At 54.4% G+C, this 23659-nt stretch overlaps 2 protein-coding genes across 2 annotated transcripts; both read left to right on the top strand.

The window, feature by feature from the left end:
- Nucleotides 1–1499: 1499 nt before the first annotated feature.
- PATL2 (PAT1 homolog 2) lies at nt 1500–6926 on the top strand. Its single transcript, XM_062501558.1, is given in 21 exon segments — nt 1500–1564; nt 1566–1589; nt 1591–1645; nt 2070–2172; nt 2302–2588; nt 2709–2777; nt 2886–2951; nt 3302–3469; nt 3586–3672; nt 3854–4008; nt 4125–4202; nt 4273–4411; nt 4519–4624; nt 4705–4805; nt 5111–5155; nt 5301–5449; nt 5696–5855; nt 6126–6266; nt 6344–6441; nt 6524–6676; nt 6887–6926. Coding segments are annotated over 21 exon segments (2289 nt in total).
- A 3148-nt stretch (nt 6927–10074) lies between these two features.
- On the top strand, nt 10075–21926 carry SNX1 (sorting nexin 1). Its single transcript, XM_062501710.1, has 15 exons — nt 10075–10209; nt 13297–13399; nt 14255–14385; nt 14907–14973; nt 15998–16041; nt 16973–17114; nt 17596–17674; nt 17927–18002; nt 18685–18798; nt 18926–19019; nt 19953–20158; nt 20770–20913; nt 21270–21350; nt 21650–21721; nt 21847–21926. Exons 1-15 carry the CDS (start codon nt 10078–10080, stop codon nt 21895–21897), a joined length of 1536 nt encoding a protein of 511 aa, XP_062357694.1. The 5' UTR covers nt 10075–10077; the 3' UTR covers nt 21898–21926.
- The last annotated feature ends 1733 nt before the right edge of the window (nt 21927–23659 follow it).

Consider the following 23659-nt stretch of genomic DNA (forward strand, 5'->3'; position numbering starts at 1 on the left):
TATTGCATGTATTTTGTTTTTTCTTTTTTTTTTCCTCTTCCCTATTAAAAATTGTATTACTGACTTGAAGTCTCACTGGTTTTGCTGTTCAAACCAGTACAGTCATAGAGAACTTTTCCAACCTAAATGGGGGTAAAAGTCACCTCTTGCAGCAGATTTTGCATCCAACAGTCTATGCTATGGTGGAGCAAGCCATCCACCTTCCTTTATAAACCTCTTTCAAAACCTGCATGAAATGTCTCATTCCAGCAGCTACAGGGTCAGAAACTGACTGTTGTTTGAGCACAGCACAGGCTCCCTGACATAAAATATGAGAATTCTAACACCAAATAAACAGGTTTTCTGGTGCTTCCACCAAAGCCCAGAGAGGCTAGGAATGCCACTGAGTGTGCCAGTAATGCTGCTTGGAAGGAAAATAAAGGTAAAAGAAAGGAAAGTCACTATTAGTGGGGAGAAAAGACTAAGTCCCTTTAGGACCTGCTTTCTTAATGCACTTCTTAATGCAACTCATTAAAACACAAATTAAATTATTCAAGCATGTATGGAGAGCATCCCAAAGGCAGCAGGTAAATCCGGAGAAGCCAAGCAAAGGAAAATCTTGAGAACATTTGTTATCAGTTCCCACTGGCCCAGCTGCTGCTGGGTTTGCTGGCTACTCAATGAGCAGTGCAACTGAAAACAATGCAATGTTTTTCTCAGTGTAGGATAAGCAGACGCAGCTGTGGCCAGAGCCTTATCAAGGATCTCAGGGCTCCAGCAGAAATAATCCTTGAGTGCTACAGCGGTGGCAGAGCTGTTATTAGGATCACTACATGGGGAGTCGCCACCCCGGTCCAGCTGTCCCACGGGTGAATCTGGTGCTGCCCAAGAGGACACTTTCCCCCCTGCTCGGGGAAAGGACGGCAGGACATGGATCCTTTCTGGGCCCTCTGGGGATGTGGATCTCTGGCAATGACTCTACTGTAACCCATACCACCTGTCAGAATTTCTCAGTAAAGAGGAACACAACTCTTCCACATGATGTTTATAAAAAGCCACAATGACTTGGTTAGAGTAGCCAAATCTTCCACTTTTGGGACATTTCTGCTTTTATTAGCAGAATATCGGGAGGATTATTTGGGAGTGAGTGACATGACCAAGGTGCTCCTGGTATTCAGGGGGATAAGGACAACCCACTTTGCTTTGTGGGATGCAGAAATTTACAGTATTAGTGTTGACTCCTGTGCCGGGTGTTATCCACCAGAACACTCAATCCCGACAGGGACACATCCCACCAGTTTTCCTAACTCCTCAGAAGGATATCAGCTCTGAGAACACCATGGCAGTCAAGGAGCGACGCGAGCTGTGGGGAAAGCTGGGCTGGAACGTTCTGTGCTCCGAGAGCCGCAGGTGCAGTCACCAGACCGCCTCACCCTCGCTCCTCTCTCGGCTCCAGGCTTTCCTCCCGCGGGGGCACGGCGAGCCGAGTGCGCAGGCGCAGGACGCCGCTGGGAGCCGCTATGCTGTACGGCAGGCGCATGCCGGGGCGGCGGAGGCGGCCCATAAAAGGGGCGGCGGGACAGTGTCCCCTATATAGGGACCCGGGACGGACAGAGGGTGGGCTAGGAGGTAGCACCGGCACATGGCGGAGGGCGCCGAGCGCATTGTGAGTCCCGGCCCGCCCTGCCCCGCTACCGCCTCCCGGCGTCCCGCTCCCTCTGCGGCGCTCATTCTCCGGGGCTGGCGCTCCTCGGTCTCGGAGCAGACTCTGCCCTAGAGGTGCTGCTGGGATGCTCTCCCCTGCCTTGTACTCGCGTGCCGCTCGTGCCCTCGCAGCGGCTGTTCGCTCTGAAGTCTAGTGGCGTCTCAGCCCAGCCGCACTGGTGCCGGCAGCTTCCGTGGGCTGAGCCTGCGGGTCCTGTCCTCGCTGGCAGTGCCGCTGGCTCCCGCTTTTCCCTTTTCCAGCTTGGGTTGCCTGGCACCACCAGCAGAGTGAGGGAGAGGTTGGGTGCCTCCCCCCCCCCCCCACACTTTGGTAGTATGTTAGGGTTACCTTCCCTTAGTAAGGAATCTGCTGCTTCCAAATCCAGATCCTCGAGGATTTTCTGCTGGTGGAAGATGCGCTTCTGCTGGAAGAGATGGCTGAGGAGGATGATGAACTCGACCTGTACAACGAGATGACTTTTGGGTTAGGTAAGACCTCGGGGAGTCCTGGTGTTCTGGTGTTGGACAGACTTGCCAGCACCTAGGGGGAGCAGACACCCTGATGGGCACTGCTCAGGCATTCACCCGCCCTGCTGTGTGCTGCTTCCCCCCTCCAAGACCGAGACTCTGCAGAGGAGGATGTCCCAAAACTCCTGGTGATAAGCACTGAGGTGGCCAAAGCACTGGTAGAGGCAACTGGAAGAACAGCTGAGCAGCTGGAGGAACTGGCCGAGGAGAAAGGTGGGATAGATCCGGAGGTGGAGCAGGTTAACACTCAATTGGAGGAAGAAGTAGAAGACCTTGAGACTGAGGAACAGAAGGGCAGTCAGGAGTGCTTTGAGGAGCCTGGTGAACTGGGAGACCCAGCAGTGATGAGAGCTGTGCGGAGCAAACCCACGCTGGAGGTGATGTATGAGCAGACAGGGGGTCCTGCTGTTCCCCCTCCCTCCGCACACCTGTGGGTCCTGCCCCACAGAGGGCACTGGGGGCAGAGAGGCAGACTTTTAACAACCCTTTCCTTGCAGAGCCAGGACTCAGCAGTGCTGGACAGCAGGATTGATACTTGCTGGGGAGAGTCCGGCAAGGAGGACATGGTAAAAATGTCCCTACCCATCTGGTGATGAGGCGGGATGGCTCCTGTGGTGTCCCCTGCTCTCTCCTCCTGTTCACTTGCCTCATGCCAACATCTTCCTGTTTTCCAGCTGACAATGGATCCCACTGCATGGGGCTCCTGCCCTGGCAGTGTCCCACACAACCTCATGCTGGAGGTGGGTACCTCCAGCCAGGCCTTCAGGAGCTGGCTAAGGGCTCCCCACTACTCTAGGACAAGAGTTACACAGGGAATTTGGGACACCTGGAGGTGCACCGATGTGTCTTGAGTGCCCACCCAAAGCAGAGCTTGGGTTTGAAGGTGAAGTTGTTGAATTTGGGGGGACTGGGACCTCCATGTTGGGTGTTCCCATGGGTCCCCAGCTGCTCCACACTACCAGGGTGGGAGCCCAGCTGGTTTATGGTCTGCAATCACCAAAGGTTGTAGTGAGCTGACTGTTGCAGAGGGAACTAAACTGTTCCCACCTGTGCCCTGTTCCCACCTGCTGCCGCCTCTTCCTCCCAGCAGGATAAAGCCATCCTCCAGGTCCTGGAGAGACCTCCCCCATCTACCAACATGACCCTCGACTTCCATGGCTCTCCTGGGCAGAGAGGCTATGGGAGCTCTCCCCAGCTCAAGCGCCCTGACTTAAGACTGATGTCCCCCAAGCCTTTCCCACAGTGCTTTCTTCAGCAGGTAATAGGTTTGGGGGCTCTTTTGCATCCCTTCTTTCTCTGCTTCCCCTCCTTGGAGGTGCAACCTCTAGTACAGGCTTGCCTGAGTGATGCCCCCTGTCTCCTGTTCTGCACCAGGCACCCCTGATATCTCCTCGCTCTCCATGCTCTCCTCGACCCTTCTCACCAGCTTGCAGACCCGCTCCACTCTTCACTCCCAACCAGGTAATGTGATGGGCTTTGAGCCACTGAGATGGCCCTGGAATGGTAGGGGAGAGTGGCAGTATCTGGGGGTAGCACTTTGCCAGAGGAATGGGAGTCAGAAGCCAGCACAGAGCTGTCTGACAACTCTGGGATGCTCAGAGGGGAAGGCTCAGATCCTTGATGTCCTCTCTCTCTCTCTCAGACGGCAGGGTATGCGCCTCTGAGCCCTTTCCAGCCTGGGTCCCCCACTGTGGGAAGCCCACCAGGACCCCTGGGCGTGCACTTCAGGCCCATGTCCTCTTCTTTGGACCCTGCTCTCTTCTTCAGCCCCTCAGCCATGGGCCAGCTGAACTTCAGGTAGCAGGAGTGGGATGTTGGGGTGGGACTAGAGGGCCCTGCATAGCAGCTGTGGGTCACCTCACTCTGGGGGTGCCCCAAAGCCCCTCTTGACCCATGTCTGGTGTCCCCTGCAGCACACCTAGCCACATGACCCAGCTGCACCCCCAACACCAGCGCATCCTGATGCAGCAGCAGCGCAGGCAGGCGCGGAGGTATGGGGGTCTTCTGGGGGGGGGGGGGCCGTGGGTGGTCACAGTGGGCTGAGGTCTTCTCCTGTACCAGTGTCTCTCCCAGGAAGCTGTGGTCTCGTAAAGCAGACCCTTATGCTGGGCTGATGACTTCCAAGGAGAAGGACTGGGTTGTCAAAGTGCAGATGTTGCAGCTGCAGAGTGAGAATATGGATGATGACTACTACTACCAGGTGAGCACCTTGTGGCTGCACCTGCTGCTTGCTCTCCTCGGGGTGGAGAGCTGGAGAAACTCCCCAGAACTGGTAGAGGGGTCTCCTGGCTTTTCCTGTTGTTACAGACCTATTACCAGAGCAAACAGGCAGAGGAGGAGCTGCTGGGCAGGCGTAACAAACCCCCCAAGCTGGTCACGCCATTCATTCAAAAAGTGGAGACCTATGACTCTGGTGAGAGGTGGGGGCAGGTGCTGGGGGGCTGGGCGAGGAGTTCTGGGCTGTGGTGTCACCATGTTCCTGTTCTTCCACAGTGGTGCGCATCGCTGGGTCGCTGGGCCAGGTCACAGTGTCCACCTGTTACAGCCCTCGCCGGGCCATTGATGCTGTGCACCATCCTCTCATGGAGGAGGAGGTAGGTGAAGGGAAGCTGGGCTGGTTGGGACCCTAAATTGCTAGGAATGCTGCCTTAGGAGCTGCCTTGAGCAGTGGGATGGGGCACACAGTTAGAGGAGGTGCCACCTCAGCAGTGGCAGCTTATTCCTGGCCAAGGGGTGGGATTGGACTCTGGTCAGTTGTAGCTGGCCATGGTTTTGCCATGGGACTTCTGTGTCCTGAAGTCACCCCTGATCTCCAGGGAGCAGCTGGCCTAGCACGGGGCTGGTGGCAGTGTCTGGGGATGGCTGTAACCTTTGTGCCTTCCTTTCTACCCTCCCAAAGGCTGCAGGGACCCACCGGTTACGGGCGCTGCACAAGATTGAGAAGGTGAGTGGTGATTTGGGGAAGGGCAGGATGGTCCAGGTGTTCTGTTTTCATCTAGGGATTTCTCTAAGGGGACATCTACCTAGGTAGGGTCCTGGATAGCCAGTTGTGCTCTAAGCTTCCTCCTTACCTTGTGTTGTTTCTCCAGCTCTTCCTGCAGCTGCTGGAAGTGGAGGAGGTGCAACAGAAAATGTCCCTGGCCGTGAGGGAGCAACAGCCCCACAGGCAGGAGGAGAAGAGCCAAAAAGTGGACAGTATCTACCAAGCCTTGAAAATCAGGGCTTGCAGCAGCGAAGAGTGAGTCTGTGTCATGGGGAGAGGGGGAGCAGGCAGCATGTCCTGGTCCTTGTGGATCTGAGGTGATCATTGATTAGCAGGTCTGTGTCACAGGAGGATTTGGTCCTTCCTTCCATGTGTCACTTCAGCCTGTGCTGACCTTGCCTGTGAACCCCATCCTCCAGTGGAGCTGATGCTGGTCCTTTTGGATGGACAGAGATGTTCCAGGTCCCTTGGGATTTGTGCCAATGGAGCCTTTGTTCCCAGGGAGGCAGAAGATGAATTCCTGCAACTGCTGTGTGTGCGGAAGGGCAAGAAGCTTGTGGCCCGGCTGCTGCCCCACCTGAATAGAGAGCAAAGGGAGAAGATCCTGCTGACCATCACCTACCACCTGCCCTTCCTCATGAAGAAAGACATGCTGGATGAGGCAAGCACCTTCAGTCAGGGCAGGGATGGCCTGTTCCCCTTCCTCCTCTGTTCTTGCTGGAGGTGGCACCCTGGGCAGTGAGGGAGACCTGTCTTGTGGGTTAGCATGAGACAGGAGCCTCTTCCCATCCTTGAGGAGGAGAAGGTCTTTAGGAGTCAGCCACCATCAGTCCTGATGGCAGTGACCTTCCACTCCAAGTGCTGGGATGGGGATGTGGCTGTGACAGGTCCAAGGATCTCAGATTCCTGCTCTCCCCTCTGCCCTGTCCAGTCTCTCCCCCTGCTCTACAGCCCATTGAATGAAGTGGTGGGTGAGATGACTTTCAGCAAACTCATCGAGGTACTACAGGGGTTCACCCGGCCTGTACCTGAGTCTTCGGAGCTCCCCCTCACCATGGCCTTGAAGAACCAGGTATGTGGCCCTGAGCCTCATTGTGTCCCTGGGGTGCCACTGCTGCTGGCTCTGACACTCCTGATGCTTTCCTGCAGTTTGGCATCTCCTTGCTCTATGCATTGCTGAGCCATGGAGAGAGGCTGCTGTCCTCCCATGTGCCACTGAACCCATGCAGAGGGGACTTCGAGGCATGGTGAGGGACTCTGAGCTGGGGGGAGGGGGGGAGGTTTGACACCATTCCATGGGGTGCTCAGCCCCTATGCTGGTGCCCCCAGGACGGATGCGGTGTACCTGATGTCCCAGGAGGTGTTGCACCTGCCTACGGCCTCACTGGCAGAGCCTCTCTTCTTGCCCAGCAACCTTGTCTTGCTCTTCTGTCGCTACCTGGACAAGCAGACTGTCTACCAGCTGGCAGCCAAGATGGCTGAGTGAGTACTGCCTGGAATGGCTCCCTGCTTCTCCTGGGATCCCTCAGGGGGAGAGGAGCACACAGCACTTGGGGGCTCACTGCTTCCCTCCTCCCTTGGAATTATCTCCAGATACCTCCTGGGCTGAACTGATCCTGGTGCCGTTCCTCCCACTTCTTTGGGACAGATCAGCAACATCCAACACACTCCAACATAATCCTTTCCCTGCAGATGCTCCCCGCTACCCACGGAGGCTGACAGGTTCTGCTGAGCTTTGGGGCTGAGGTCCAGAGCCGGTGGGGCTGGGAACAGGCAGGGCTGGATGCCGTTGCTTTGGAAGTGAACGCTTACCCTGGTGTAGGGCACTCTGGGTGACACGGGCAGTGCCAGGACTCACTGATGTCACCCTGTCCTGGTGCCCGGGAGCACGGGGGTTGGGTGGGTGTAACTTATTTTGGCCTTGCCCCTGCAGTGGTGGGTGCTGGCTCAAGGCAGGGGCCAAGGCGGGCCACAGGGGCGCTGGGAGCACCTGGTGGGGGGGGGGGGGGGGTGGATTTTGTCTATGGCACGTTCTGTACAATGCTTGAAACAAAATAAAAAGGTGATTTAATGAGCTCCTCTGGCTCCTGGGGGCAGCTTCTGTTGGATGCACAGTGGTCCTTTGGGCACTGCTGGGCAGGGAGAGCCCTGGCCTGGGACAGGCATCTGACAAGGAGAAGGGAGGGATGCTCAGAGGGTTGAGGAGGAGAAAGGAGCATGTGGAGAGAGGGTCAGAGGCCCCACACACCTGAGCACACAGGGATGGGAGTGGGCTGGCAGTGATTGGGGCGTGGTGGGCAAGATAAGTCAGAGCTTGTTCTGATAGGGAAGAAAAGACTTGTGCAAGCATCTGGCACCACATGGGAAGGATATGCGGGGGAGGTCTTAAATGTATGAAGGTGGGTAATAAAGCCCCTCTTGTCTCTGAGGAGCTCCCAAAGGCTATTTAGTATGAAGTCTTCCAGTCATGGTCACAATGAAGTACCTTGAGCCATCTTTCTAAGCAATTCTGACTACCCCAAGCTGGCTGATCCTCACTTCTGTATCTGAGGCTGAATGTGTGCTCATCTCTGCTCTATGTGACTCTTGGTAGCTCCTGCCTGTTTTTATGGTGGGATTTCCCCTAATCCTATGGGACAACTGGACCACCTCCACCCAGCCAGAGGTCTAAACCTGACACCCAAAGCCTGGTGTATAGTCAAAGAGGTTGGCAGCAGAAAGTTCTCATCTTCAGACTGCCCAAGGCCCAACCCTGAGTGGGTAAAACTGCTCCTTTAAAAGGGGATCCCTCAGAGGCCGAAGGGAGGTTTTACAGAGAACAAGGCTCTAAGGGCTTAGCGGGGGGGATTTATCTCCACTGCTCATTGAGGTAGCTCAGTTTCTTCTGTGTCAGGGTGTGCAGTCCAGCTGGCAGGACTTTCCAATTCTTCTGGCAGCTGTATCTCCTCCTGCAGCCTCTCCTGCTCATCTTAAAGGATGTATATGCTTCTCATGCTCTATCCTTAGGGATTTTTTTTTTTTGGACAGCCATCCTCTTCAAAAGATTGATACTGCAGGTGCTCCTTAGGGTGTGCCTCTCATTCCAAACCCACTGAGGCAATCTGGGAGGATTCCAGTGTGGGGTCTCACCTGCTAGTGAAAGAACAGACCTTGCTGTTGCAAGTCCCAGAGAGAATTTGAGGTAGGAGGGAATTAGCAGCTGCTCATTGATAGTAGGAAGTGGGGAGGACACTAGCAAGTCCTTCAGATAAGGATAAGCTGTGTTCTGTTTTCTGTTTGCTCCGTGCCTGGCAGCCAGTGTGGATGAAGGATGAAATGTGGCCTGGCTGCAACCATGTCCTAGACCAAGTTCTCCAGCCTGGAAGGTTGGAGATCTCTGCTGGATTTTGCTCCTCCATTACAGGAGACAGCTGAGGGAGAAGAAGGAATACCCATCTCTTTGTTACTCTCCCACAACCAAGTGGCTCAAGCACCTCTGCTTCCCACCTGCAGAAACAGCCCCCTCTCCATGGGGCAGCACCCAGGATTTAATATTACTGAGGGGTGTCTTGCCAGTCAAGGACCCCCAGATCATTCATCTGCATCTGGATGTTCTCCCTTACCCTAGACTTCTATCAGATCCTGATTATCTGATCTGCCCCGCACCTCCTGGTGCTCTCCTGAGAGGATTATTGGTCCTGCAGGATGGTGGTGACCCATGACCGTGGACTGTCTCTCTCTTGGGGGGGGGGAAGGGTGTATGGGGCTCATCCTGGAATGTTTTGGGGTGTATGGGGCTCATCCAGTGCTACCTTGGGTATTGCATGGGGTTAATCCTGAATTATCTTCCAGGTGTGTGTGTCTCATCCTGGCATGTTGTGGGGATTGTGTACAGGGCTTATCTGGGAATGTCTTGTTGGGAGTACGGTGTTAATCCTGGGATTTCTTAAGGTTCTGGTGCTCAGCCTGGGATGTCTTGAAGTTATGGAGCTCATCCTGGGAGGATTTGGTAGGTGTATGGGGTTAATCCTGAGGCATCTTCAGGGTATGGGGCTCATCCTGGGATGTTCTGGGGGGTTACAGGTTCATTCTGGTCTACCTACGGTGTATGAGGCTTATCCAGGGATGCTTTTGGTGGTATAGGATTTACCTTGAGAAGGTATGGGGTATGGGTCTCATCCTGGGATGTCTTGGTGGTGTATAGGGTGCATTCTGGGCCTTTTTAAGGTCTGAGCCTCATCTTGCAAAACCTTGGTGGGTCTATGACTCATCCTGGGATGACTTAAGTGGTTTAGGTCTTATCCTGGGATGTCTCGGTGGTGTATGAGGTTTATCCTGTGACATCGTCAGGGTCTGGGACTTATCCTGGAACATCTTGGTGGCGAATGTGGTTCATCCTGGGACCTCTTCAAGGTACGCGGCCTATCCTGCGATGTCCGGAGTGGTATAGGGCTCATTCTGGAGTGTCTAGGAGTGGGTGCGGGTTTCACGCTGGGACCTTTCTAGGTTATTTTTTCAGGGCATACAGGGCTCACCCTGGGATGGTTCTTTGGGGGGAAGGGGGCTCAAGCTGGAGTGCTCCCCGGGCTGTCATGAGGACGTGGGCTCACCGCCCGGGCTGTCGCGGGACCGCAGCCACCTCCGCCGGGGCGCTGAGGGGACGCGGCGCTCTGAGCTCCACCACATCTTCCAGGGGGAAAAGCGCCCCTTTGCGCCGGCGCAATGGCACGGCCGGCACCCCCCGTTTCCATGGTGACGACGCTGCCTGTCATTGGCTGTCGCTGCCGGCGGGGGCGGCGCAGGCTGAGACGCTGCCCAATCCGAAGCCCGTCCGCCACCGAGGCCCCGCCCCGCGGGTTAGGGCGTGGCGGGCGCTTCCGGCGTGGCGGGCGGAAGCGGCGGCGATGGCGTCGGGTGGCAGCCCCGGGTCCCGCTCGCCCTCCCCGGCCGAGCGCCGCCCGCCGCCCTTCCCCGAGCACCGCGGGCTGGGGCCCCCCGACAGCGACTCGGAGGGCGAGGACATCTTCACCGGCGGCGTGAGTGCGGCCGCGGGCGGCGCGCCGCCCCGGGGGCGCTGCGGGGCCGGGCCCGTGTCCGAGGGATTGCCTGGGGTATCTTCCGGGCTTGGTGAAAATCGTGCGAAACACCCCCAAATCCCCCAGAGTAAAGGAGGGGGGAAAAAACCTCTGGACTCGTGCCTCTTTAGGGGGAACCTTGTAGGGGGGCTGCGAAGAGGGAGCCGCGGGGCCGGATGGGGGTCATAGAGTGGCTCCAGTGGCTGTGGGATTGAGAAAAGTCCTGTGCTCGGCTGCTCCGCGTTTCCCCGGGGTTGTAGACTCTCTGTTCTTGCAGAGCTACTGCCTAAAGCCGCGTTGGATAGAGCTTGGAGCAGCCTGCTCTGGTGGAAGGTGTTCCTGCCCATGGCGGGTGGAACGAGGTGGACTTCAGTGTCCCTCACGACCATCCTCCAGTAGCAGCCAGAGCTCTTTGCTGCGTAGCTTGTGAGGCTTCACTGAGGGAAGAAACCCCATGTGCTTTCCCGCAGCATCATCAGCTCTGGTCCCCTCAACATCCAGATGGTGCTGGCAGGGCTGCCGTGGTACCTTCAGTTTGGGACTGAGGGTGGTATGGAGGGTGAGATGACAGAAGGCAGCCAATGTCCCCTGGTCCCTAGGGCTTTGTGCGGGGCTGCAGGAGGGTCTTGGAGGGTTTGGTGGTATTTGTTCAGCAAACCATGCACAAATCCATGCTGAAGGTAGAGGTGTGAAGGGTGTCAGTGTCTTTCCCAGTTTCCAGCAGTCTCCTGTGCAGGAAGTCCGGGTTGCTGAAAGCTGTTGGCAGTAACTCGTGCTGGTGTTGTCCCAGGTTTGCTCCAGGCAGTGACCAGCAGGCAGGAGGGGAAGTAACACACTGGTTAGTGCTTTCCCAAGCTGAATCCCTGTCAGCAGAATTTCCCCAGTCAGCCACTGGCCTCTGGTCCTTGGGATCAGCATCTTCATGGAGCAAGATATCAGCTAGAGGGGTTGCAGAATCTCTTCCAGCAGCCTGGAGGCTGGAATGCTGTGAGGTTGATTCCCTGAGCTATGGGAGCCTCTGCCTACCTCGCCCAGACTTTTTCCAGCCTGCCTGATCCAGCTGGCAGTGCAGTTGTTGGTGTGTGTGGCAGAAAGTTCTCCAGGAACATTCTGCAGTTTTCCAGCCAAGGGGGGCCTTGAGCAGGAGATTGTGGTCATGACCAAATGAACCTGCTAGGGATGATCTGTCCAAGCTTCTCCTGCCACTGACCCGAAGCTGAAGCCTGTCTCTGCCCTGCTTCTGGTGCAGCTCCTGCCTGATGTCTGAGCTGTGCTTGTGTTTCCCCTTTGCAGCAGGTGATTAGAGGAATGTGGATAGATTGTGACCGTGTGAGGGTGAAACTCACACTGCTCTGGGCAAAACAGCAGCTGGGTTGTATGTTTGGAAACCTGGGAAAGTTCAGCCCTGGGCCTTGCAAGAGGATGGTGCTGGTACCTATGGCAGACACCAGGTCATGGAGATGGTCTGGAGCTTCACAGGACTTTTCTTTGGTGAAGAATTGGAGGATGTAGGAGGTAGCTTAATGGTTTGTGGCCCCATCAAGAGGGGTGAGCACTGAGTGCCATGGGATTTCATGGGAATCACACATCCCTGTGCTGGAAGGGGAGGCTGATGAGCCACAGTAGCTTATCAGGTGTTTGGTTTTGTTGTGGAAGCCACTGTCGTATCTAATACGTGACTGTTCTTGTGACCTGGTGGCTTTGCTTGTCTCTGTCCTTGGAGGTTAGGAAAACACTTTCTGGGAAGTGAGGGAGGCAGGTCTGCCTGGCTGCTGGCTTTCAGGTGGCTCAACAGCACCTGGGTATTGCCAGCAAGGAAGCTTTTGGTCAGACCTGAGTAGAACCAGATATGGAGCTCTGTTGACAGAGGTTGGATCCCTGTGTGATCGCAGCCCTTTCTTGGGGATGCCCCCAAGGACCAGCTCTTCCCAAACAAGTTCTCTTTCCCTGTGGTGAATGTCAGGCTGGCAGGGGGGGGACCTCTGTCCACACGTGTGATGTTGAGGAGTGCTGAATCCAGTCCCAGAGATGGCTGGTGTCATGTCATGGGCTGATCTAACAAGGCCACAGCTCCTCTGCAGCAGTAGATGGAGAAGTAGGAACAGGGTGTGGTGCTTTCATGTCTGAGGAGCTAAATTTAAGGTAAACTGGGAAGCAGTTGTGGTAGAAAACACTTTGTCCATGCGCAGTGGGGCTCTTTATGAGCCTAAAGATTTCCTGAGGAAGCAGAGGAGCTGCTTCCTTTCCTCACAGGTCACTACTGGTACCAGTCCTCTTGTTGGCTTGGACACTAGTCTGAAGAACCCTGGGGGGATGTTTGTCATGGAGGGTCTCTGATCCCCACTCTTCATCACTAACAAACACAACTCATGCCTTTAACTGCTGTGATCCAAGCTGAGAACAGTCTCTCCTCTAGGAAAACATCCTAAAATACAAGAGCTTTTGCCATCAAGTGAGTGTTCTGATGGCTATTTTGTTTTTACCACCTGAAGACATGAGCCCACCTCAAATAAAAGCTGCCTCAGCACAGCTTCTCTCCTTCAGGAGCAATGTGATCCGATGGTACTTCCTTGCTGGAGAGAGTGCCAAGGAACTGCTGGTTTGGAGTCTCTAATAGAGCTCCATTTACTGCCCATCAGAGACCTGTTCTGTTCTCTGCTGGGTCCTACAGAATAGCACTTGCTGTCCCATTCTTTCTTGGGATATCTGTCTGCCTGCAAAATGAAGGATGATTTGTGATGCAGGCGTCTGTAACAAGAATGCTGGAGCAGCTCTGTCTTCTGGTGGGGAGTAACTGGTTGGCATAAAAGCTCTCGGGTGGGCTGTCCCCTTGTCCCCAAACTTGCTCCCAGCAGCCAGGATGGTCCTTTCTGGGTGGAAACCGGTTCCAGAGTTTGGTGTGACACTTGTTGTCCTTAAAAGTGGCAGAAGGGGTGATGCTGAAGGGTGAGTGAAAGGGCACAGGGTGGTGGATGAGGAAGGTGACATGTTTGCTCCTCCACCCCTCAGTGTAAATGACCTGGTTTTGACCTTTTAATCCTCTCACAGAGCAACTCCCCAGTCCTGAAAGAAGAATCTCCTCTCCCTGTGAGCAGCTCCTCCAAAGAGAACGGAGTTCATGTGGAGCAGGATGATCAGGATCTATTTGCAGGTGAGTCTGCATGTGCTGAGCCTCTCTCAGCTCCAGGCCTGGAGTGACACTCCTAAAATATCCATAACCAAAAGCAGATCATAAGTCCTTATCTCAAGCACATGTTTGATTCTACTTGCTCTGGTGTTGTGTTTGGGAAGGTTGGAGCAGCCTCTGCCAGGTCTCTAGGATAATCCTGCCACAGGACTAACTGTTTGGGAGCTGAAGAAGATTAAAATAAGGGTTGCTTTTGTTGCCCTAAGCACTGAAGTGGTGAGTGTCTCCTCAGAGTTAAAGGATTTTCCTTCTCCACCTTCTCCTGACTCCAAGCCAGTGAAGGTGCATCTCTAGTAGAGACCTAGCTGTTCCCAAGGAACAGGAAACACAAACTGCCTCAGCAGGGGAAAATGAGGAGGGTCAGCTGTTCCCCAGCCATGGCATGATGGGCTGAGAATCAGTTCTAGATACATCTGCTAAGAGGTGGAAGTTTTTACATCCAGGTGGAGAAGTGACCTGGGAAGGAGCCTTCCTCCCAGGCTGCCTCATGTACCAGGTAAAGTCTGTGTGGCTTCAGCTGCTCCAGGGTCCAGCTCCTGTAGCACACACCAAGAAGGTGATCAGTGAGAGCTCATGCCTGGATCCTTCTGGAATAAGAAGTTTGTTGGATTAACATAGTGACCTCCATCAGGATTGATCAAATAATCTTACTGCAGTGACAGTGCTTTCTTGTGCTCTTCCCAGTGCTTACAGGTGTCCTCCCTATGGATTTCTTTGCTAATTAAGACTGTTCCTGGATCCCACGAATAAGAGAATACTGTGATTGCCTTTCCAGAAACCCCAAGAGAGAGGCTGACCCTTGCAAACTTGTTTTGACAGATGCCACTGTGGAGCTGTCCCTTGACAATGCTCAGAACAACCAGAAGGAGGTGGCCAAAGCATCCAATCCTTTGCCCTCATTAGACATAGCAGCAAGTTCTTCAAGAAACCTTTCAAAGACTTATGAGGAGGTGAGAATTTCTCTTTCAAACTGTCTTTGACAGGAACCTCTCTGTGTACTCGGTTGTAAACATGAATCTTAAATTATATAATTGACATGTAGTTGTCTTATTGAATGTCCTGATTTATATCTCAGGCCATCAGTCTGAGACTGATACCACTGGGGTGGGATTCAGGTCAGCCTGGAGGTGTTCCTGCTCATGTGGAGGTCCAGATTGCTTCCAGACTTGTAATAGTGGTGGATCTGGATGAGGGTCCAAGCTGTGAATTGGAGCTCTGAAGTTTCTTCTTGGGGCTAAGCAGTTTGTGCATCAGTCTGGGCAGATAGTCTGGGCTAGGAATGACAAACAGAGTTTGGGATCCTTGCCTGGACACGATGAGAAGCTGGAAGGCTTTATAGAACGGTCCTGGCCAGATTAAGGTGCTAGAGGTGGCCTGGCAAGGGGGACATGCTCACCATAATGGTTTAGGGTGGGTTGAACACTGGTTTCCTGGTTTTGACTTGTTGTCCCTATGTGCTTTCTCGAAACAGCTGGAAGAAGAGGAGCAGGAGGACAAATTTGACCTGACTGTGGGAGTGAGTGACCCGGAGAAAGTTGGTGAGTTACTGTCCTGCACGGTGAAAGGTTTAGTGCAACCAGCTCTGGCCTCTGGGCTGTCTCTAAGCACAAACCTCATCCTTGAATAACATCCCCAAGGCTTCCTCTGGTATCTTAAATGATGCTGCACAAAGCCTCTGCACAAAGGCAGAGGTAGGTCCTAGAAAGCCCAGAGCCAGGTTTTTGGGATTCTTAGTGCCTGGCACTGGGGTGACCAACTTGGCATGACCTCCAGGCACCACTTCCCTGTGAAGCTGCCACAGGGTAAGTAAAATTCCCTTAACCTGAAACTGATTCATTATTCTATGCTCTGGCACGTTCTCAGCAGGCTTTCCAGGGAAACAACTCTGGCTTCAAAATGAGAAGCAGGAAGGTTTCTGTCTATTGAACGAGGGGTCAGAGTGTCATGACCAGCCATGTGGAAGTTCCTGGGGTGCAGAAAACCCAAGGTGATATCTGATCCCAGCCAGCAGAGCAGCCTCATGAGTGGCAGCTCTCCATTCCATGGGGAATGGAGATGGGAGGTGTAAATCAGTTGTATCTTAAGAGTAGCAGAGGAGCTTGGAGGATGCCCTTCAGATGAACTGTCAGGTGGACAAGGGGATTTCTGTGTGAGCTGGAGCAAACTGCCTGTGGTGTTTTGGGATCCAGTCCCATCCAGCCTGACTTGCAGCACATGAATAGACTGTTTCATGTGCCCCACAGCCTCCCAATTGTTGGGGTCTGAGCAAATGTGTGGAGCCAGCCCAGATGCTGCTGGCACAACAAGTGCCCAGTTATCAGTGCTGGCTCCAATAGGAAGTGTGGGGAGGCATAAGCAGGTTGGGAAGTGGCTGCTGGGCAGGAGTCCAGGGTCAGGCAGCGGGATGCTGCCTCTGATTTTGCAGGAAGATCCAGGGCTCCATCAGACCCAAAATCAGGATCACCAAGGCAGTAAAAGGTCAGGAGCCTTGTGCTTTGTGTTCAGGGAGTAGTGGAAAGTGCTAATGTTGTGATACCAATACTTTGTTTCTGTTTTCCTTAGGGGATGGCATGAATGCCTACGTAGCCTACAAAGTGTCAACACAGGTATGTCTAACTCCTCTATGTCTAATTTTCCATTGTTTTTCCATGCTTAAAGGCAGCTGAACTGTATATCCTTAGCCAAGCCAGCAGTGACCTAAATAAACAGGAGGCCTGAATGCCTCGTTCTGTGGATTCAGAAGTTATAATCCACAAAGGATGAGCCTATCTGAGGAATAGGGTTGGTATCTATTTGAAAGGAGACTGGATTTATTTTCACAGCCAGTTACATCTTTGCAGCCTTGGCTAACAGGGATGCTCAGTATTGGAGGGAGCAGCAGGAATGATAGCCTTTGGGAGAGTTCCTGAGCCCGGGGCTGCTGCTGAAGGTTCTGTGCCAGCAACAGCATCAGATTGAGCTGGAGCTCAACGCTCTCTGCAGAGCTGCTACTGTAGTTGCATTCACATCAGGACCTGTTCCCCTCAGTTTCCATGAGAAATGCAGCTGCTGGAGTGCTTTGGAGTCCTGGGCTGGAGTCTGGAAAGTTGCTCCAACTACCTGTACCATGTCTGCTGGGCTACAGGCAACCTGTGGTCTGAATAGGAGACTAAAGGACTTGTTATCCTTAATTCCTGCTCTGCAAACTCAGTCCAAAGCAGTGGTGGCCCCTGTAGTCTTTAGGTGACCTGAGGGGTGTGTTCCTATTCCTGTGTGGAGCAGGGATGATGGGATTAGACAGTGGGCAGGGTTTAGTAAGCAGCCCGTGCTGCAGGAACAGCTGCTCATTATTTAATGCCATTAATGCTGCTGCTGGCTCCAAGGAGAACCCAGCTGGAAGGGAAACTCTGGAAAACCTGGGCCAGAACTTGCTCTGTCCACTGCTCACGTCTTGCAGAGCTGGTACTGTCCCACTTCATCCCAGAGGTGCCAGCAGGCAGAGCTGGCAGGGCCAGGCTTTCCTGAGGGAGTGTGACCCAGCTGTCATCTCTTCCCCAGACCAGCATGCCGATGTTCAGGAGCAAGCAGTTCTCAGTCAAAAGGAGATTCAGTGACTTCCTGGGGCTCTATGAGAAGCTATCAGAGAAACATGCCCAGAATGGCTTCATTGTCCCTCCGCCACCCGAGAAGAGCCTCATAGGTGAGTGAGGAGCTGCACAGCACCTGTGTTGGTCCTTCAGAGCTCTTGTGAGTCCTTCTGGTGGTGAGCTCTTTGTATGAGGACTGGCCTACAGCAGTCTCAGAGCTGACAGGGAAGCTGCAGAGTAGACAGGGAAAATAATCTGGTTGTGTGGCACAGACGAAGCTCTAGCTCCATACTTGGAGCTCTGGACTTAAATCCTTGATAGAGTTTACAGATGCCTCCCCACCTGCTTGGTGAAGAGCAAAACCTCTGTGGTGTCACTGAATTGCTGCTGTTCACTTGAGTCCAGCCCATTGCTTTGCCTCTGTTCTGGGTGTTAATTCCTTGGGTATGAGCAGATTTTGAATTCCCAAAGTCTAATTCCTGTTATATAATACTCCTCTCCTCTGCTGTCACCCTGATACTCTGTCTGTAATAAACCACTTTACCTTGTGGATAGAGTTTAGAGCAGCTCATTAATCACATCTTTCTGTGCTAGGCATGACCAAAGTGAAAGTTGGGAAAGAAGATTCCTCCTCTGCAGAGTTCCTAGAAAAACGTCGGGCTGCTCTAGAGAGGTATGACCCCATTGGCTGTCCCTGAATTGAGTGAGGGACCTCAGAGAGGTCTGGCAGGTCTGGTCTTCATGCTGGCATCACCAAATTCCCCAGGGAGATAGGAGAACCGGTGGATGAATTAGAACAGTTGTTGGCTCTGATTTCCAGCTCCCCAACTGCTATTCTGGAGTGAATACCAAGCTGTGTCGCTGTGATGGCTCAGAGCTGGATTTGTTACAGCCAGAGCAACTCCTGGAGTTGTTCCTCCCACAGGTACCTACGGAGAGTGGTCAGCCATCCAACCATGCTGCAGGACCCGGACGTCAGGGAGTTCTTGGAGAAGGAGGAGGTCAGTAGTGTGGAATAAGGTATCCTTGGAAGTGCTGAAGGAAATGGTACTTGAGCAGCTAATGAGTTAGGATCCTGCAAAGCTCAGTGGGCAGAACCCTGTAAGAGTGGGAACTAATGCTGTCACCAGGTGCCCACCAAAGCTGCTGAACCATCCCTTCAGCTGGACATGAGGGAGAAAATAAATAAAAGCCTTGGGGGTTGAGGTAAGGGCAGGGAGAAATCACTCAGCAGTTACCTCATGGGCAAAACAGAATCATGGAATGTCTTGGTGTGAAAAGGAGTTTAAAATTGCTCATCTTGTTCCGCTCCCTGCTATGGGCAGGAACACCTTCCACTATCCAAGCCTCATCCACTGGCCTTAGACACTTCCAGGGATGAAGGAGTCACAGCTTCTCTAGGAAACCTGTGCCTGAAATCTGAGCTGCATCACCCTCACAGCTAAGAATTTCTTCCCAATATCCTATCTGTCCCTGCCCTCTGGCAGTAGAAACCCATTTCCCCTTGTCCTGTCACTCCAGGTTTTATTCAGAGTCCCTCTCCAGCTCTCCTGAAGCCCCTTTAGGCACTCACTGGGGCTCTAAGGTCTCCCCAGAGCCTTTTCTTCTCCAGGTGAACACTCCCAGCTCTCCCAGCCTGGCTCCATCTCCTATGGCAAAGCAAACTTTTCTATTCCTTTCTAGCTCCCAAGAGCAGTAGGAACCCAGACCCTGAGTGGAGCAGGAATAATGAAGATGTTCAACAAAGCTACAGATGCTGTCAGTAAAATGACCATCAAGATGAATGAATCGGACATCGTAAGTGTTGGGGCACCTCAGGGTTGTCCCTGTCCTTGCTCTGGAGCCATATGCTCTTCCCAGCTCCAGCTTTGGGTGCAGGGAAAACCCCACCTATGGGAATCAACTCTGGATTTACCCATTGCAGTGGTTTGAGGAGAAGCTGCAGGAGGTGGAGTGTGAGGACCAGAGGCTGCGGAAGTTGCACGCTGTGGTGGAGACACTGGTGAACCACCGAAAAGGTGACCAGCACCGTGTGCTCTGGCATTTGGGCTGGGACAGTCACACCCTGTGCTGTGCCTGGAGGGTTTGCCAGGTGTCCCAGGGACACTTCCAAGGAGGTGGGACAGTGCTGTAAAGGACTCTCTTCCTCCTGGGAGACAGATGTAAAATGGTCACTCCAGTTCTTCTGTCCAGCTCCACAAGCTTGGGATGGTAGTGTGGAAGGGAACCTGTGGGATCATAGAATCCCAGGATGGCTTGGGGGCTAAAAGGAACTTAAAGTCCATCACATTCCACCCCCCGCTATGGGCAGGGACACCTTCCATTATCCCAGGTTGCTCCAAGCCCCATCCACCCTGGTCTTGGACACTTCCAGGGATGGGGCAGCCACAGCTTGTCTGAGCGACCTGTGCCAGTGCCTCAGTTCCCTCACAGGGAAGAATTCCTTCCCAATATCCCATCTATCCCTGCCCTCTGTCAGTGGGAAGCCATTTCCCCTTGTCCTGTCCCTTCATCTCTTGTTTCAAGTCCCTCTCCAGCTCTCTTGGAGCCCTGTTAGGCAGGGGCTGGCAGGGGCTCTGAGGTCTCCCTGGAGCCTTCTCTTGTCCAGGCTGATCAACCCTAATTCCCTTAGCCTATCTTCATGGGACTGAAGGTTGCTGTAGCAAACCTGAGCAGAGATGACCTTATTCCTTCTGAGACATCCTCTGGGATTGGGGATATTTTCCTTCCTGTGCATGTTCTGTCTGACTTCTGCAATGCCGTGCCTGTCCTCCTGCTTGCTTGCTTCCCTTCTCTTCATGGCTGGAAGATGCTAGCTCTGACTGAGTCAGTGCTGGCTCTTCCAGCTTCCTTCCTGGAGCTGTGGAAAGGCAGATCCAAGGGCTAAACCTTCTGCTGGGAAGCTCCTGGTGCAGCCAGGCCCATCTCCTGACCCTTGTCCTGTTCCCCAGAGCTGGCACTGAACACAGCCCAGTTTGCCAAGAGTCTGGCCATGCTGGGAAGCTCAGAGGATAACACAGCCCTTTCCCGGGCATTGTCCCAGCTGGCTGAGGTGGAGGAGAAGATTGAGCAGCTGCACCATGAACAGGCTAACAATGACTTCTTCCTCCTGGCTGAGCTCCTGGGGGACTACATCCGTCTGCTCTCCGTTGTAAGGGTAAGGACTCCTTTGCTTCTGCTCCTCATACCCATCTTGGGCTTGGGGATGCCAGGAGGTCTTCCAAACTCAAGGACAGGGCACAGCAGAGGGCATGTAGGGCATGGCCTCTTCAGGCAGAGGGAAAACTTGATGATTGTCCAGGTGTGCATTGGTTAGATCGGAAAATAGTTGTAGGTGAGGCCTGGCTATGCTGCTGTTCTCCGGAGGGGATGTGGAGCAAGTTCATGGCTTGTGGGGGACCCCAGCTCTTCCAGAGGTGAAGGCTGAAGTTGTAAGCTGATAATCTGTGATAAAGGTGGTCAAAATCGACCTGCCAAGTGCCTGCTGCAGCAGAGCCTGAGTCCTGAACATGGGCATCAAGTCCACACAGCCCGTGTGGTGCACTGGGAAGAAGCAATCCCATGGGAGTAGCAAGTCCAGCAGGCTCATCCCTTCCTGCCCTTAACAAATGCTGCTACAGAGGCCAGAACACCATATCCTTGGTCCACTTGTCCATATGGGAGCTGTGGCTGCTCCAGAGCAGGACCCAGTCTGTGCTGTGGCTCAGCTTTGGTCCAGGACTTCCACTGTCCCCTTGTCAGGAGACCGCTGCCTCTCCTTCCTTCCAGGGAGCCTTTGACCAGCGCATGAAGACCTGGCAGCGGTGGCAGGATGCCCAGACCATGCTCCAGAAGAAGAGGGAGATGGAGGCCAGGCTGCTGTGGGCAAACAAACCCGACAAGCTGCAGCAGGCCAAGGATGAGATCTCGGAGGTAGGGAATGGAGCGTGGGGGTCTCTGCTCTGTTCCTGCCCTCCGTGCTCCAGTGGGGGACCCTCTGGGCTGGGGAAGGGATCTTCTAGGCTGGGGCACACCTCCCTAAGCAGGAGGGACAGCTGCCTGGCCAAGTGGCAACAAGGGCTAAGCCAGCCTTGAGTGAGGCTGCAGAAGGGGCTGCTCGTGGTCCCGCCTCCTGTCACCTCCATGCCAGGGTGGTGACAAGGGCTGAAAAGACTGAGCTCTGCTCCAGCAACACCTCTCAAATGTACAGCTGTGGCTCCAGATCCCCCTGGAGAGGGGGCAGGAGTTCCTTCTCCTGCCCCCAAACAGTGCACTTCCTGTCTCTGCAGTGGGAGTCCCGGGTGACACAGTACGAAAGGGACTTTGAGCGGATTTCTGCTGTCATCCGCAAGGAAGTGATGCGGTTTGAGGTACGTTCAGGGCTGCCTTGGGGCTGACCTGGGCTCCTGCCCCTCCTCCTGGCACAGCAGCATCCCTAAATCTCAACATGTGTGAGCTGCTATATGCTGAGGGCTTTTGGCTAAGAGGGGCTTCCCCACAGGGAATCCATTAAAATGAAGCTTGGTGGGCAGAGATCCTCTGTGTCTGGTGTGCTGGTCTCCCTGTGGGACCCCAGGAGGAACAGGAAAATCCTGGTGGTTTCTCCTTCCCCCTCCCAAAATCTGGAGGGTTTTGGTGGTTGGTCCAGCCTAATGCCCATCTCTTGCAGAAAGAGAAATCTAAGGACTTCAGAAACCATGTCACGAAATACCTTGAGACATTATTAAACTCTCAGCAACAGGTGAGTGGCCCCTGATGTGGTTTTGCATCAAAGTTCAGGCCAAGCTTGTGAATCTCTCAAGCATGACCCCCTGTACTGCAGCTTTGTCCTGAAAGCTCTTGATTCTCTCCCTCTCCTCCCTGCAGCTGGTGAAGTACTGGGAAGCATTCCTGCCTGAAGCCAAGGCCATTTCTTAACTGGACTGAGAAAACAAACCTGAATTTTGCCTTTTTGGTTTTTTTTTGGTTTTTTTTATAAATATACACTATACCTCCTCTTTTCCACGTGAGCAACCCCTCATTCCACATGCTGGAGCTGGTAGAGGTGCCACCCCAGATGAGCAGCTTGCGAGCCAGTAACTCTTCTAACTGTATATTTTTCATTTAGCAACTTATATTTTCTTACTGAAGAGAAACTAGTTTCCTGCTTCCAGACCAGAGCCGCAGCCAGGGGGTTAATGAGATCTGGCAAATATCTATTTTTCAGGCTGGGTTTTAAGGCTCTAATGAATTATCTTACTCCTGCAGTGCCATTAAAGTTGTGTAATAAAACTTCTATCAGGGCAAACAGGCTCTGGGTGTTCAGGGTGTTGGGAGTGGAGACGGGTAACGGTGGATGGTGCATCCTGTGGAGGACGAGGGAAGCAGCACAACCTCCCCCGTGTTGTGACGGGACAGAGGTGACCTTGGACGCTGCTTTGGCCACTTGTCCCCGCTCTTGATTAGGCTTTGGCTCTCTGCCTTTCTTCTGGCAGAAGCCGTTTTTAGGATCTGAGCTCACCGATGCTCTATAGCTAATCTCTCTTTATGGCATTCCCCAGAAATCCAGGGTGGAGTTCTTAGGGGTGGGGTGCTCCTACCCCACCCCCGTACCGGGGGGTAGGTTTGCCCCTTTTCCCTCCTCCCCGGCCTCGCATGTGCGTTTTATCAAAACCGATACCCTTTCTGCGTTAAAAACGAGAAAAGGCAACTTGGGCTGACTTCCCTCTTTCTTTTCCCCTTATCCTTGTAAACCGGGTCCCTGCGGCGTCTCCACGGCTCCCTCCCCTTATGCTGGACTTGGGCCGCGGGATCGTCCCCGGGGTGTTCGGGGACCGTGTCCCCGCCATGGGCGGTCCCTCCCTCGCTGTCGGCCCCGCTCCCTCCCCGGCTCCCCCCGTGCCCCGGGCCATGATCTCCGTCTCCGTCGCCGCAGCGGAGCCCCCGGCTGTCGCTCGCATCCCCGACCGGGCGCACACGGTGAGGGACGGTGCGGTGCGGGGTGCGGGTTTGGCTGCCTGCAGGGAAGGGTGGACGAGGGTGTCTCCTTCTGCACCGGGAACTGGAGGTCGCCAGTTGTCCCCCAAGTGTCCCCCACCCTGCCCGGGAGTGTAGGTCCCTGCCTTTCCCGGTGGGGAGGTGTCCCTGGTCTGGGGGGGTCCCAGCTGCCCTAGGACTGGAGGCCCCTAAGTTCCATGGGGGAATCACCCTGTGCTCCGGGGCGGGGGGGGGGGGAGGGATTTGTCTCCTTCTGCCCCAGGGGTTTTCCACGTGCCCGGGGAGCGGAGGTCGCTGCCTGTCCCTAGGGAGCGAGTCCCTGCCGGTGGCAGACTCTGTCTCTGAAAGGGGGGGGTCTCTGGTGCCTGGTGTGCGGGATCCTGCCTGCCCCTGTCCCCGCTGGCTGTGGGGGTTGGAGGTCTCTCCCTTCCCGGCGGTTGCTTCCACCCTAACCCAGGGGCTGGACGGCTCTGCCTGTCCCCTCTCCCCCGTGTCCTGTTCGTCCCGAGTACTGCCGTCTGACCCCGGGGTGGGGGTGTCCCTGGCCCTGGGGTTGGAGGACCCCAAATACACCTGGGAGAGTCCCTGACAGACACAGAGGGGTCCCTGACCCCGGGGTTCCAGGCGGAGGTCCCCGCAGGGGCCGCTGCCGATGGGGACCCATTGCCCTCGAAGGAGGGGACGGGGGACATGGTGACATTAT

This window comes from Cinclus cinclus, chromosome 13, assembly GCF_963662255.1.
Source record: "Cinclus cinclus chromosome 13, bCinCin1.1, whole genome shotgun sequence".
NCBI classification, from domain to species: Eukaryota; Metazoa; Chordata; class Aves; order Passeriformes; family Cinclidae; genus Cinclus; species Cinclus cinclus.

What these genes read in the sequence shown, in the direction of transcription:
- SNX1 (XM_062501710.1), top strand. Translation starts at nt 10,078, where the DNA reads ATGGCGTCGGGTGGCAGCCCCGGGTCCCGCTCGCCCTCCCCGGCCGAG. An exon ending in AGTTCTTGGAGAAGGAGGAG is followed by an intron (nt 18,003 to 18,684) that starts GTCAGTAGTGTG and finishes ATTCCTTTCTAG; the next exon opens with CTCCCAAGAGCAGTAGGAAC. An exon ending in CCAAGGATGAGATCTCGGAG is followed by an intron (nt 20,914 to 21,269) that starts GTAGGGAATGGA and finishes CTGTCTCTGCAG; the next exon opens with TGGGAGTCCCGGGTGACACA.